This window comes from Atractosteus spatula, chromosome 4 (genome assembly GCF_055471065.1).
Source record: "Atractosteus spatula isolate fAtrSpa1 chromosome 4, fAtrSpa1.hap1, whole genome shotgun sequence".
Classification (NCBI taxonomy): Eukaryota; Metazoa; Chordata; class Actinopteri; order Semionotiformes; family Lepisosteidae; genus Atractosteus; species Atractosteus spatula.
Genome location: NC_142709.1, coordinates 43463758 through 43479815, shown reverse-complemented (window position 1 = coordinate 43479815; position 16058 = coordinate 43463758). Strand labels below are relative to the sequence as shown.

The 16058-nt window shown below is 36.0% G+C and overlaps 1 protein-coding gene across 1 annotated transcript in view; it reads right to left on the bottom strand.

Annotated features, from left to right (window-relative positions):
- LOC148836344 (uncharacterized) overlaps positions 1–11812 on the bottom strand; it is a 60082-nt gene extending 48270 nt beyond the window's left edge. The window contains exons 1-3 of the mRNA XM_088913652.1: positions 11750–11812; positions 11019–11369; positions 8887–9237 (exon numbers count right to left, since the gene is read on the bottom strand). Coding sequence (XP_088769778.1) covers positions 8887–9237; positions 11019–11369; positions 11750–11792 — 745 coding nt within the window. The 5' untranslated portion in view covers positions 11793–11812. The remainder of the gene's footprint in view (positions 1–8886; positions 9238–11018; positions 11370–11749) is intronic.
- Positions 11813–16058: the final 4246 nt, after the last annotated feature.

Genomic DNA, 16058 nt, shown 5'->3' with positions numbered 1-16058 from the left:
GTGACCTCCTCCCTTTACCATAATAACGAGTGACATCAGAAGCAGCAAGGAAGGGCTATATAAACCTAAAGTTTGTACCGGCACTGGGAACGATACTTCGGTTTTGTTGTTTCTTGCGGGAAACAATACTTCGGCTTTATTGTTCCTTGCATGCAATAAACTCATCTGTTTAACATCATCTCAGAATCCAGAACCTTATTCTTTCTGTTACAACACTTCCAATCCAGTTCAAACCAGTACTGAATGACTAACAAATAAAATGTTGCATCTTCTGTAGGAAAAGTGTGTCCAAAGTTCACAGAGTCTCTTCACTCAACACTCCCAACACTATGTTAAGTATAATCCACACTGGTCAGAGTCTCTTCTCAGCCTGATGTCGAAGAAACATTAAAATAACAGAATTTGGATATTGGTGAAAGAAGAGCTGTTTATTACGCTTGCAAGCGGGAGAGTAGCTTACTAAAGCCATTCTTTCCGAAAGATGTTGCTCAGCGCTTTTTATACACAGTAACAGACAAGCTTCCTACTTTTACAATAGATTACTTAATCCCTAAAATGAATCATTAGTTTTCAGTCAAATTTGGGTAGCAGAAAACAATTCCTTATTAAGACTTTCGTTATTGCTTACTTTTGAAAAACATGACATTCGACTTCCCTTTTTACTACATTTAAGACATGATCTGTACTTTTCCTCTGACCTATAGATGCCCCCTGGTATGTTTCACTTGCCAGGGTTAGAATCAGTTAGAAAACTAAAGGATAAGCAGTTTGTTAGTTTTTATAAAATTTATAACATTCCTTCAATGTCTATCATCTGTGCTCTGTGATGAGTATCGGAATTAAATAATCAGACAGTCCCTATTCACTTTTTTTATCCTCATGAAGTAATCTGTTTTTTCAACGGTGTAGTACACTGAATTCACTTTTTAATTAAAAGCTCTATTCTAGACTTTGTGGGGGAAAGCAACAAACATATTTCTGATCTCCATTTACTAATATCAGTAAGTTTGGGATATGTTTTGTTAATATGCTTTTTTAATGTAATTCACATATTTGACAGAAAACTATTTTTTAAAACACTGCTTAGAAGCAATAAGTTGGTTATCTATGTGAAGCTTCTTAATAATCACAAGAACTTATATTAGAAAAGTGATTGAACAGGGGAGCAGAATTTAAAACATGCAGATAGTTTTGGGCAGATTAAGAGACTAGTTAAATTCAGAACCTCAATTCTTCTCCTGCTTCTGGAGGGCCTTCTGCCAGAACCAAGAAATTAGGGTCGACCTGTCTTAAGGGTATCATCCAATGATGAAACAGAGCAGGTCAACCTTGACACGTACCTGCACTGCCACTGAGTGGACACCTCTCCAACCTGGGCTGAGCTCTCCTGAATAATCTTAGTGAACACATCTACAGGCATCTATCCATTTGAACGTCAGAAAGGATTCCAACCCCCTCTCCTCAGGTAAGCCACAAAATCTACAAACATCCTTGCCACCCACAGAACAGCCTTAAGACTTCGAGGGGGTTTGGCAGGGTTTGGCAGGCCGTATGGACTAACCTACAGATGGCTGTCTAGTGTCAAGAAATGACTGCTAACTGCTAGGGTCTTAAAGAAGGGTTGCCAAAAAGTGTCACTGCAACACTTAATTCTTTGAATGGCCAGTAGGAAGCTGGTGTCCCCAGTTCATTGGCCCATACAAAATCCTGGATAGTGTAAACACTGTTACTGTCTCTCCCTACCATGATCACTATGGCAACCAATATCATCGGTGTTAGACATCTTATTTCTGCTCATCCCTCACCACGTCCTAGTTGCATGTTGGGTCCAATCCAGTCTACAGTATCTAGCCATTGGCAAGGGAGACGACCTGAGGAATGGACTTGGGTTACAGCCTGGAACAATCCTCAACTGGTCCAGACTTTCCGCCCAACATCCATCCCGACACCATCTATATGCCTGGGCTGGGAGCAGCTTGCATCTCACTGTTGCCAGGGACAATTAGAGCATTTTCATGCAGACCTTTCAATCAGGCAGACTATTTGAGGCCAGATTCTCTGTTAGATTGGTGCCCCAACACTGAACCCGAATCACTGTTGTAGGGGTTTTGTGTATTTACTGGGACAATTATTAATTGTAGCAATAAGTCACAAAATGATTCTTTGATGGCTATTAGAAAACCGACCTTGCAGGATAACTCAGCAACGCATACACACGGATACTAATACACGACAGTACATTTATTAATACATAAAATGTGCATATAAACATAACAGATCTTAAGAGTGAGGGTTAGCAGAATACAAAAGGTATATATTCAATCACAAAGAGTTACAAACCAAGAGAAACATACATTCAGTATACCATTCATTTATACCATTTTGTAAATGAACTTTGATTACAACTTCTACACTAGATACTCAAAGGCAAGTACATCACTCATAGGAATTAAATTGATATCAACTCAGGTTGAGGTAAATTGAATTCTTAAGCTGTAATGCAGAATGTTGAATACTCATCCAATCTGTGTGGATTCAGATCTATCGCAGACACAAGGAAACAGCGACAGGCTGTTGCTGCGTCCAATCGGCGTCCTCTGGTCTGGTGCCAGGCAGTCGGCGTGAGGTGTGGGAGAAGGAGGGAGAGATTCCTGCTGCGACGCGCTGGCAGTAGGCTCTCTGAAGACCGGATAGTTAGTGTTGGTTTTACTAGCAGAGATTGTGCACATGGAAAGTGACTGTGGGTCCAAACAAGTCACACTCTTTAGACGGGAAGAAGACTGGTTTGTTCCCGATGTAGCGCTAGTCCTGAATACTGATATTCAGCTGTCGACAGTTCCAACCGTAGTTCACTCGTTGATCAGGCGAGTGTTCGTGGTGGGTACCGGCAGTTCATGAGACTTGCTGCTGGGCTAACCTCGGGCGGATCCTTTGGTTACGCGCAGGCGACCTCCATTCTCGACTCTTAGAACAAAGGAAAGTCCTGGCACTCATACCCACTGGCCATTACGTGATTGTCCGAGATGAGTCTGAGAATATCCTGGAGGAGCCTCTTTCTGGGCCCTGTGCTGCCTGTTTTACCTGGAGGAACTACTGTCATTCATTGGTTGAATTATCCGCGGGCGTTCGAGACCCATGTGGGGTTACCCTGCCCTACCAGTTCCTGATTGGCTGATCGAGGTGGAGGATGAGTAACCATGCTCTCTAACATTAGGGTTGTAAGCAACCTGGGATGAGACTCTCCCAAGGAATCTCCCAGACAGTAAGGCGCAGAGATGACCATTTATTAGGGTGGCTGGAGAATCTCAGCCTTGGGAGGTGTTCCTTATCAGGAAACTCTATTAGCTAGAAAAACACCTTAAATGTGAACCAAATGGAATGGCCTCTCTGTATCCAGCACCACTGAGATGAGGGAGAGAGAGACTGGCAAGGGAGCAGAAACTTAATTCCTGTATTTTTAATAAGCCTTGACGCTACACTGTAAAGCTACTGCTTATTTGTACCTTATAATTATATTTTTCTGTTGCAAACAGCGATTCAGTGGAGTCTCACTTCTCCCTGATTAAGCACCCTCCAGCACTCCTTATTCCACGCATCCTCATGTCCCTACTACTGGACCTTGCCTGAACCTTCCTGACAGATTCTATCCAGAGATCCAGTTGCCTGAATCTCCTGGCAATCTCTTTCCCACTGGTTTTCCTGCCTATCTCTACGGACAGTCCTCACTCAGTGATATTGCAGCCTTTGCTTACTTCTTTACTTCCAGCCTACCTGCACAACTCTTTTTGTTCCCTACTCACTGACTCACTACCATCTCATCTCTCTGTAACTCCCAAAGATCCCAAAGTCTTATACTTGGGGCTCCACCTGTCATTTCACTGCAGCACTTAATTCTTATGGTAACAACCAGATTTACTGCTAATTAAGAATATTAAGTTTAGGTTGTTTTAATACGTTTGAAACCACAATTAAAAAAAAGGCTTGACATACTTCACTGGTGATAAAAAATGCTTAACTAATATATGTCTCTGTTACAGAACAGATTTGGTGATTTAAAGCAACCTATATCCGATATTTTATCCCATCCCACTGCCTAAGAAAGGTGATGCAAGGGACTGTTGCAACTACCGTACAATAGCCCTGATTCCTCATGTGAGCAAAGTCCTTCTGATGATCATACAGCAGCGTCTGCGCCCAATCATTGAAGCAGAACTACCTGACTCGCAAGCAGGGTTCAAACGAGGTTATGGTACCCGTGACCATATCACAAATCTGTGTTGGATTATGTAGAAATGTCATGAACATCAGAAAAACATCTACATTTGCTTCATCGACTACAGTAAGGCATTCGACTGCATTGAACACGATAAGTTATGGAAGGCACTGCAAGAACTGGGAGTGCCAGCACACTTGATCCAGCTGATAAGATCCTTTTATAAAGACCAAGAAGCAACTGTTCGAACACAACATGGAGACACCGAATGGTTCAAAATCGAGAAAGGTGTGCGACAAGGCTGTATTCTGTCCCCTTTTCTTTTCAATCTTTATGCAGAAATGATCATGAGAAAATTAGATCTGGAAGAATCAGAAATCGGTGTGAAGATTGAAGGCAGAAATATTAATAATCTCCGCTATTCTGATGAGAACATTACTGGCGGAAACGGAAGATGGCCTGAAATACCTCATATTAAGAATCAAAAAGGAAAGTGAAAAGATGGGTCTCCACCTCAACATCAAAACGACGAAGATCATGACAACGGCTGGAAATGGAGCAGTCAAAATAACCATCAATAGTGAACAGATCGAATGTGTCAAGGTTTTTTGCTTCCTGGGATCCATGATCGACCGAACTGGAGACTGCGGCCCTGAAATCAGGCGACGAATTGCGTTAGGCTGTAGTGCGATGCTGAGCATGCACCAAATCTGGAAGAGCAAAGACATCAGCCTCACAACCAAATGCAAAATGGTCCATGCTATTGTGTTCCCCATATCAATGTATGGGTGTGAAAGCTGGACCCTGAAAAAAGCTGACCAAAAGAGGATGGATGCTTTTGAGCTATGGTGCTGGAGAAGACTGTTACGGATACCATGGACAGCAAGGGTCACCAATAAAGAGATTCTGGAGCGCATCAAGCCAGAAATTTCGCTTGAGGGAAAGATCACCAGACTCCGGCTCACTTATTTTGGTCATGTGATGCGATCAGATTCATTGGAGAAAGCAATGATGCTTGGAATGGTCAGTGGAACAAGAAGACGAGGCCGCCAAAGAACGCGGTGGCTCGACGCCATCAAAACGGACACTGGCTTAGGCATAGAACAGCTGAAAGAGAAAGTCCAAGACCGGAAAGCGTGGCGAGAGATGGCCTATAGAATCACAGAGAGTCGGATCCGACTGACCAGATAACATCATCATATCTGATATTTAATAACAGTGACATTCTTTACATGTTTAAAAGTAAATAAAAGTAATACAGTCCAGCTGAATATTATTTTTTTTACAATTGTTTTACAATTATGTATAAAATAACATCTACTTGAACCTTTTAGTCATTTTAAGCATTAGTGATAGTGACTTTTTTATCTTTGTTGAGTTACAAAGATGACACATCCACAATATTTAATTATGTTAACGGTATTGGACCTGTGAATAAATAGCTTGTCTGTCCATTTCGTTCCTCTTTTTTCCAGGTTTAGATTTACCAGCACTGAAGTTCAAAGCAGCATAATTGACAATATCAGTGTCCTGATTCTGAAAAAAAGAGGCTCATTAGTTTGCTACAGCACATTTGTATCAATACAGTGACAAATAGAACCACAAATAAAAAAAAACAGATATTATTGTCATGCAAAAGAAAATAGTTTTAAACAGTTCTGTCAGTTTTGCAGATATTTTCAATACTGGTAATGCCATTACCAAACATGTATACTAAATATGTGTGGACTAAATGAAAACACCATTTAGCTGGCAAAAAATACTTAAAAATAATTCAAATTACCAAAACTGACTATGAGTATTTATGAATACTTTAGAACGTGCGATGAAAATGGTCTTTCTCCCATGTACACATTTTTTGCATTAGTTTTTTATAGCAAATTCATTTTTAGAGCGAAAAATATATAAAATGCTGCTATATAAACATGTTTTATATGTAAGACCCTCTGATTTAGACTGAATTTTGTTTTGTTTTTTTTCAATTTAATTCAATCACTGTTCATTTAATTGCATATTTGTTTTATAATCTTCCTGTGCAGGGTCATTGCTCACATTGTAGATCTTGTTAGGTTCTTTGTTTTCACTATCCAACATTGTAAAAACATTACACAAATGAGAGAGAGACAATGAATGTAGTTGAAGTATTTAAAGTACCACATTCAGGTAAAAATACCCCTTTTCCCCTTGTAATTGTTATTAAAAAATGTACTGTGGCTTATATACAGTATCCATTTTTAGTGATTTCAGCAGCACACTACCACGGCTTATTTTTGACACTTTGTTATAGTTAGTGAAAATTGGTTTTCATAATTGTTTTGCATATCACAGATTACAATTACAATTGTTTTCACTTAGGAAACTATTAATAAAGTATAAATATAAGGTATAAATGACCTTGATGATGATTCTATTTAAGTGCACAAATCATTAGAACATAAGAAAAATTACAAATGAGAGGAAACCATTCAACCCGTTTATATTTTGGTTGTTAGACATTACATTTTTGGTAGATGTTTTGATTCAATGCTTTCAATCCAGCCATTTCTTGAAATAAGCCAGGACAATGACGTAACCAAAATAGCTGGATAGCCTGTTACTCACACAACCCCTTCCATATAACCACAATGTTTAATTATATTATGATGCACTTTTTATTCATTATTAAGGCAACCTTGCTACCAGGAGACCTATGTTCATATGTTATAGATTCTCAATACATTATGAATAATACTCTTTATGCATTTTCTTTTAAGGCATTTTTTATCATGTATTACCACTGATATTAAATTATAATTATTTCAGAATTTGGGCATTATTTTCTCTGTTTCATCTTGTGATTGTAACTTTGTATTTTTAAAAATCAATCTAGTTTCATGGAGTAATCCAGGAACTAAAAACATACCTGTGTATTTGACATGACCTCTGAGACTTGTCCTGAAACAAATTAAGTGATAAGGTGAGTTCAATTCACCTGATTTGCTTCATATATATTATAGCATATATATATAGGACTCTATCAACTACAATGACAGTCTTGAAATATTTAATGTTTATTCCATGTGGAGACAAGAATGAGGCTTTATAAAAAATATCATAATACTTTGGGATATACACAGTTCCAGACACAATTCTACAGTTAATAAAGAAAAGACAAAGAAGAATATTTCAACTTGCAATTTACATGCATTTAATTAACTTTAATTAATGTCTAACATGATATAAAAATGTTAGATATTGTTCCATGCAATGGATTGATGTCCTGTAAAGAGTTTACCCCGTCTTGTGTCCATTGCCTGCTGAGATAGACTCCAGCTCCCCTGAATTGCATGAAGGGGTTAGGTAATAGATATTGCAAATATAATTAAAGTGGACAAATCACAATAATCTAATTCAATTTATAGATTTACTATGGATGGCTTTAGCTAAACAAAGGAATGTCCTAAATGACACACACAAATAATTTAACCAAAACTTTACATTACTTTGTCTAGAAAATACTAACCTGTGCTCTGCTCAAACTTCCTTCTTTTTATTAGGCAGATGAGGACAGTGATCACAATGAAACACATAGCATTTGACACCAGCAGGGCACATACAGAGGGAGGAAATGTAGATTGAGCAGTAGATTCTAATACAAAAACAATCAAACATAAAAATAAAGAAAACATTGTCAAGTTTGATCAGCTAAACCTAAAACAGTGTTAAATGAAACGTCAGCTGCATATAGTGTTGTTAACTTTGATTAGTTCAGTGTTCAGTGTTTGATTTAAGAGTTTTATAAGTTTTGATTTTCTCAGCTTTGCACCCTGAAGTATAAAATATTTAATTTTTTTCATTATAGTTACAACATACTTTTAAAGAGATGAAACCATAAATGAAATTGTTTATACTTTAATTATTTCTGTTGACATTCCTGGCAGAAATATAACCAGATATTCTTATTTTTTTATTTTTAATTAAAATTCAAGCTCTCAAAATAGTCAAGAAGGACTGTCACAAAGTTCTGCACACAAGTAAAGACGCAATTATCAAAAGAAATTAAGTTCAAGGGGCTTTATTCCTATCTCTTTCAGTACAAATAAAAAAATGCATTAAATGGTCAGCACCCACCAACCACACCTTTCACTGTGCTGACTTTTTAAATACCAAACAAAACCTTAAATACATTCAGGTAAATGTGAATTCTGAAGTCTTTTCCTGTTTACTCATAGGTACATAATGTACTGTGACTAATTACAAGAAATGGTGTCCCCTAGTGCCAGTTGTAGTTCCACCCCTTTCTTCTACTATACTCAGCCATACCTTTTATGGTTTAAATTCAATCTGGTTTCTTAATGTGGTTCTTTGTATTCCTTTATTTTGGCATAAAAGTAATTCAGGATTTCTATGCATAGATCAATCACAATCAATATATTTTTGTTTTAAATTTTAATGCAACAAAATGGGACATCAATGGAAAAGAGTGAAAGGCACTGTATATAATTTTCTACATATGTTATGTACATATAAAAATATTTAATATGTAATATATTTTTCAGAATTCTTTATGTCAAACAATTAGAGGCATTCATACTTTGGCATCAATTTATTTTGAGTTTTTATTTGATTTTTAACTTTTTAACAGTATTTTCTGCCTCAGTTGTTTATTAATATATGTTAAACATAAAACTTACCTGAAATGTCCAGCAGGGTCCCATTTCCAAACAGGATCTCCCCACATGTGGCCACAGCACAGTAGTAAGTTCCAGCATCAGAGGGGCTGATGTTCCTCTTGGGGAGGTTAAAGACACAATTCTGTGTAGGAGCCCCAGTCACAGAGCTCCTCTCACATTGATCACTCCTGTTTTCATAAGTGTAAATTATTCCTGGAAGGGATTCTTCTGAGTCATGTCTGAACCAATAAACACTGTGATCTCCTGCACAGGTCTCCATGTGTATTGTACATTGCAGGGTTGCATTGTCTCCTGGCTGGACTGGGGCAGACACAGGCTGCTGAACAACACTCCTGCTTATTGATTCTGAGCCTACAAAACAAATATTTAATTATATTAATACTAGGTTTGCTGTATTGATACATATATACTGTATATCCATCCATTTTCTTATTGCGCCATTCAATTCTAACATATTTGTTAAATGATATGAATATGAACAAATATTTATAATGTGACAACTCCAGTGAGCAAATTATTTATTAACTCCAGTTAGCAAATTATTAAGTGCCACAATCTTTCATATAACAGAAATATCTGGGATGATTAATGCTGTATTTCGTCTTTTAAATATGCTTTATGAATTTTAAAAGTCTAGATGGGCTTACTGACATCCTTTCATTTCTAACTTTTCTTATGATCTAATGATGTCTGCATCTATTTCTCTGAACCATCTGTGCTGATTTGCACTGCAGGTGTGAAGCTTAGAATTTTAACCTTGGAGAGGAAAATTGTAGGAATTCATATCAGACAGCATTGCAAGATGTTCAGCTATTTTCTCTTTATAAAAAAAAATGGTCACAGGTTGACTAATCTAACTGTCTAGTTATGATGGTAGACTAGTATTTAAGTTAGACCAGTATTAATATTAGGTAAGAATTTCCTAGAGGGTTGCAGAGAGAAGCAGGTTGACTCCCCTATGGGTTAAAAGGTGGGTTAATTTTCCATTATGATTAATAGTTAAAATTGGAGAAACACACTACAGCTCTCCCATCTTTTGAAGTTAGATTTACAGGGGAATCTAGAGAAGGAAAGCAAGTTACAAACCATGTCAAGTTTGGAAGAGTTTTACATGACGTTTGGTCTGGTGTTAGCCCATGTTTTCAGAATTCCTGGGATTTATTAATAAATTTTAAACCAAATAGTTAACCTATAAAAGTTATTTTTTGTTTTGTAGGTTTTCTAACCTCACACTTACTGATCATGTAGACCTGCCACACCATCTCAATATTTTAAAGCGCAGAGTACTGTACTTTTGTATAAATTCCATGTAATATGAGTAATTTAGAGAAACCTGGATGGTTAATTGAACATACAGCATTTGTATTATTAATTTATATTGGTGCTGCACCATGAAATGAAAACATGGTTATAATGAACAACCCATAATATTAAGAATAATTATTTGAGGTTCACATGTATTTTTAGACCCATGTCATAATATACAGTAGCACCTGTTATATATATATATACTGCCTGTGCCATTTATTTTTTACTGTACAATTCTGTAAAAATGTATTGTATCAGTCCTTCATAACAAATTGAAGAACCAGTCTAATAAAAAATGCAATAGCTCTAATACATTTTAATAGTTTTCTGTCTGTTTTAAATGATAACTTTCTCCGTTAAACATTTTAAAGACAATATTTTGTTTAAATATAGGATTAAAGTGAAAAAGATTAGTAAACAATGTAAGCTTTGCGTACTATAATATAGTAATAGAAAGGAGTATTCCATCCAGATTTTCTAATATAATTTTTTTTTTCTCTGTTCTGTTTCCAAGCCTAAAAAAGCTCTTAAAAATCTTCATCTCATATTTACATCTGCAGGGCTGTTTGTTAGTGGAGATCAAGTTCAAAGTTATCATTGTGTATATTTGAGCTGAACCAAATCACTATTTCAGGCTTTTGCAGGAATGAAATTATAGTTATGATCTTTTTTGTAAAAACTAAATTAAATCTCTGTGCTGTATCTTGTATCTGTACTACATGAACAGAGACGTAAACAGAAAAACATTTAGCATACAATTATGGACAAATATGTGCATGTACGCACATGTGAAAAATAAATAACTACTTTAATTTCTACTTTACCTTTAAGATCTAAAAATGTTCCATTTCCAAATAGCAACAGGTCATAGTCACGGACCCCGCAGTAATAAGTCCCAGCATCTGAAGGTTTTGTTTTTGAAATAATGAGGTTAAAACTGCTGATGTTTTTTGACACTTCAAAGCGGGTGTCATTTATGAATTCTCCATACCGTGTAGCTTGAGATGAGTGAGCATACACTGTTAATATACACTTGGGAGCCTGTCCTGGGACCTGTTTAAACCAGGAGAAGTAATTAGCAGTGGGGTGTGATATGGAGCATCTCAGAGACACAGATTTTCCAGGACTGGAGGTCACTAGGACATTTGGCTGGAAAACAACCACTGGGCTCACACCTGTAGAAAGAAAAAAAAATCTACTTGCACATTGGAAATCTAATGCTGCTTTATTATTTCTGTTTAATGTTCACTAATAAATTTAGATAAATATTGGTTTGAGCTTTTTTTTATGAAACTCATTAAATGTCTTTCCTTGTTGCTGCTGTTAAATTAATTATATAAATGAAAAGTGAAACAAAATATTCAATAATTTCAATGATTGAAAAAATAATTGTAAAAATAAATGAGGTCTAAATGTTAGTTATATTATGATTAAGTATTGTGCATCTTATTAGTTTTGAATATCATTATACAAAAAAAATAGTTTATAATACTGTATAATCTACATAAGAAAAACATTTTCATCAAGAAAATATGTTTTAACAGATTTGACTTACTTTTTCTGAACAGAAAGAGTACAAGTAAGCAGAATCTGGGCATACTGGCTGCTGCTCTCTGAGTCAGGAGAGAGTGAGATTCCGAATGAAGGGAGTGCTGTGCATGTGTGACAGCTCAGGCATTGTCCACCACCCAGAATGTCATGTGTTTTGGGTGTCTGAAGTTAGTATAAACAAGTGAGACATTCAACACCCACTGTTTCCTACATTTCAAAAGACCCATTATGGAAAAAAAGTGGTTATGTACAGAGAAATCTTTGCAAAAGCACCACTGCAGCCTTAGGCACAATTATAAATGTGCAAAGGTCCGTTTTCTTATATTCAAATCCCATATGGAAGGACCATGTAAATTATGAGGCTGGTGCAATTCTGTCCCCGTTCTATTCACTCTACATTTTTTCAACCAAAATAAGGCTGTAATTTATCATTTACTGTTATCACCTCAGAGTCTTTTACAGATATTGAAGTGACAACACGAAATGCTGACAAAGTGCATTACATTGTATGATGCTTACTAGGACTGGTGGTAAGATTGTATGATCATCTTGCATTATTAGTACAATTATTATAAAACATACTAATATTGATAGTATTTTTGAGACTGTATATCTTTCAATTTTTTTATAAAAACACATTTGTTTCCTAGCGTGTAGTACTGGAACTAATATTAAAAGGGCACAGTGATAAGCTAAAATGCCCATCTTACTTTCTCATGTATTCATATGCCATGCTTCTGAGAAGAAGTTGGTATACCTGAAGAAAATCAGAACAAAGGTAGAAAACTGAAGAAAAAAAGAAATGGAAGCTTAATGAACACCAGGACGGTCATTATGAGGACCAAATCTCCTCCACTACGGCTCTCCATCTCTTAGTATCATCCCATCATATGGCCCAAATTATTTGAGATTTCATACGCAGGAGTCAAGGCTTCTGCATTATGCATTACTTATAACTACAGTATAGTTTGTCAAATAGGTCAGTTCAGTCTCCAGTCTGGTGATTTTAAAACAAGGGGACAGGCAGTTTAGAAAATGCTTCTGCATAACTCTAATGATTACTTGTATCATTAGATTGTATTATACATAGCTTTTGAGGTGTGGTGGATATTTTGCACATGACCACTGACATACTGACCTGCTCATTTTATATGAATCAGACCTGAGATTCGTCTATCATTTTGATGATCATGCACACTTTCTGTGAAAATGATGACAGAAAAATATATACCATTTGGCCAGTAGGGTAACTTATATCTAAAATCAAAGTATTGTAGAGGGTTGTAGAAGAATGAAATATTTTTCACGCTTTTCAAGATTATATTTTTCAGTTTGCAGACTCTTGGTAGTTTTGGTGCACTCTGATCTGTCCATAGATTTGCTAAAACATTTAGGAACCCTTCCTATGGGAAATGACAAAATTATACATACATACAGTATTTTTAAGCTTAATATTTAATTCAAAACCTGAATGCTCAAAGTGAAGACTTCTAAGTTTCAATAAAAACGGAAACTAAAGAGAAAAAAAACTGACCCATTATGAACTCAATATTTGCTGAAAGCAGTTTGTTAGCAATTACAGTGAACATTTCTTGCAGCTACCACAAGTCTCCACCCTCTTTGCACACCAACGTGGTACAATTTTCGCCTATTGTTTTGTCAGATATGCTCACACTCTCCCAAATTTCTTGGTTATCGCTTATATATAAAAGTTTTGAAGTTTTTGCATAAAATGTCAATAGGATTAAGAAATTTTACCGGGCTGCTTCAAAACATTCACATTCTAATTCTTACAGTAATCCACGTCTGTGTTAGCCTTGTTTTCTGGATCATTGTCCTGTTTGAAAGGTACATTTTTGTTTTAAGTCTGTAAAAGTACTTTGGTCAATTAAATACCTTTCATCTCCCCAAGCGTCCTGGAGATTGTTGGTCTTGTGGCATAGTGACTGATAAGAATGCTTTTCTTTAAAATGAAAATCTGATAAAATATATTTAGTTATTGAAACTAATTTAAATACCAGTTCAAATGGTAATTCAATATATTTACAATTTAGTTACTAATCAAAGAAAGTTTAAATCTAATACACAAAATGCATTATTTTAACCTGTTTAATTTCAATGATTTATTCTACAGAACAAATTCTGAAGTTCAGTGTCTGTGGGGTATGGTAGCTTTTTAGAAATACTCAGTTGTAGGACTCCACTACTTTGTGAAACCGCCAGGTGGAGCAGTGAAAGCTTAAAGTGGCATGTGGTGCATTTGGGCTGTCGCCAGAAATTGCCTGGTTTCAATTCCTGGTCAATGCTGGGGGATATTTTTTTTCCAATTATAGAATTTAAGTTGTATATTGTTTAGACTTTTATTAATTTTAAACTGTGTATTACATGCATGTTAAATATTAAGCTAATTAAAAAGTAGGTATATTTGATAAAAGCAAGATTGCTCAGTTGGATATATAAAAAATAATTAACTATTATACTGTAGCTTGTGAATGTGATGTGCCTCTTTAAGGTTTACATTCAGATAGAGAAAATATATGGTTAAAAAAAGGTAAATTTTGGAAGCGGAAAATAAAAACAGTAGTATAAGGTAATACATACCTAATGTGCACACAGTAGGTGGTAGTGGTAGCTAAATATAAAAAAGTACACACAGTATTCCACCTTCTTCATAAATATGTTATGCATCAAAGTTTTTAACTTGGTGACTTATGGTGGGTTATGGTTTTAACGTGCTTGTTCTAACATTATAAAGTTAATATACTGTACTTTATAAAAAGTTTTAATATTTTATCCTTTTCTAAGAATACATAGTAAGAACACCACTTGCTGTTATTGTAAAAAACAGGTTGTACTGATTGAATACCACTTGATAGTAATATTAATATGGAATTGTATAACTAAGCGGTTAAAATATCACAAACGGATGCTTTGGAAACATTTTGACATTCGTTTTTTTTTACCTTTATTGTCTTTATAGTGGTAATGTACAATGGAACACGCATGGACTGTAATTTGGTGCGCTGCACTCAGGCAGTTCAAGGCCCGATCAGAGCATTACTTTTGGCTTGTTTCTTACATTGCCGAATATACAAAACTAGTTCACTATTATATAGATGCAGCCATTCAAAGTGCACGGCACAGACACGTACCGCAAGTTATTGGCTACGGCCTCGCAATGACGCAAAATACCGCGGTACGTGATTGGTTGACCAACAGGGGCACTCAAGATGCATTGGTCGGTCGTAGAAATATTTAAATGTCTATACTGTGCCCGTTTTAGTATTTAATATTTATATGGAATTTTACCACTGAAGGGAAATCTTAGTAGCTGAGCATAAAAAGAATAGGAGCATACTGTAACGTGCGTGAAGGCCATAAACGATATTAATTTTGGAACATAAACATACAGTATATGGCTGGTCTCGGTACTTTAAAGAAAACATACACACCAGTATTCCATTTCTCCCTAAACATTTTCAGCATCGAAGTCTTTAACTAACATGTGAAATAGCATGTATAAAAAGTGGCAGTTTTAAGCTTTTCTGCTAATATAATATGGAATTGCGGATCTAAAGAAATTAATAACGATATAATTATATTTGTGTACTGCAACACAGTAATACACGCTGTACAATGTCTGTTGATTCTGTATGTGTAGGGCTGTTTCACCTCTGCTCATGTGACCTTGCCGGTAGCCTGGTTGTCTAGGTGCCGGATTAATAACCCATAGGTTGGCTGTTAAAATCCAGCTGGCGCCGTGACTTTTCTTTTAACAAACATTTGTTTGAAAAAATGGAATAGCAATATTATGGACAATTAATTGACAATAAATATACAAAAGCACATATTAAATTTGGGAAATAGTTTTAATATGTAAATAGTTCCCTGGTTCTGCACCCCTGGGTGTTTCTCTCTCTCTCGCTCGTTCGCTCGCCCTCCCCCCCCTCAATTCAATTCAAGGTGCTTTATTAGCATGGCCGATGGGTACAATCAGTGTTGCCAAAGCAAATAAAATAGTGAAATTCACATGAAACAAAACAAAAAATAACATTAATATAAAATCTACAGACATATTACAGACATTTACAACAGAGACATATTATAGAATATTTACATATAATGTACAGATGCAGCCATTCAAAACGAGCAGGCGATACCGCATTATTTTGCGGTGCGCTTTACGCAGTCTACCACGAGTTACTGTAAATTCTCGTATAGTACCTCAAGTAAAATAATAGTATCTGGAATTTCCGCAAGGTGGAGCTAATGAAGCTCAACCTCTCATGTTTGAGCTGTCGCCATCAAAGTCT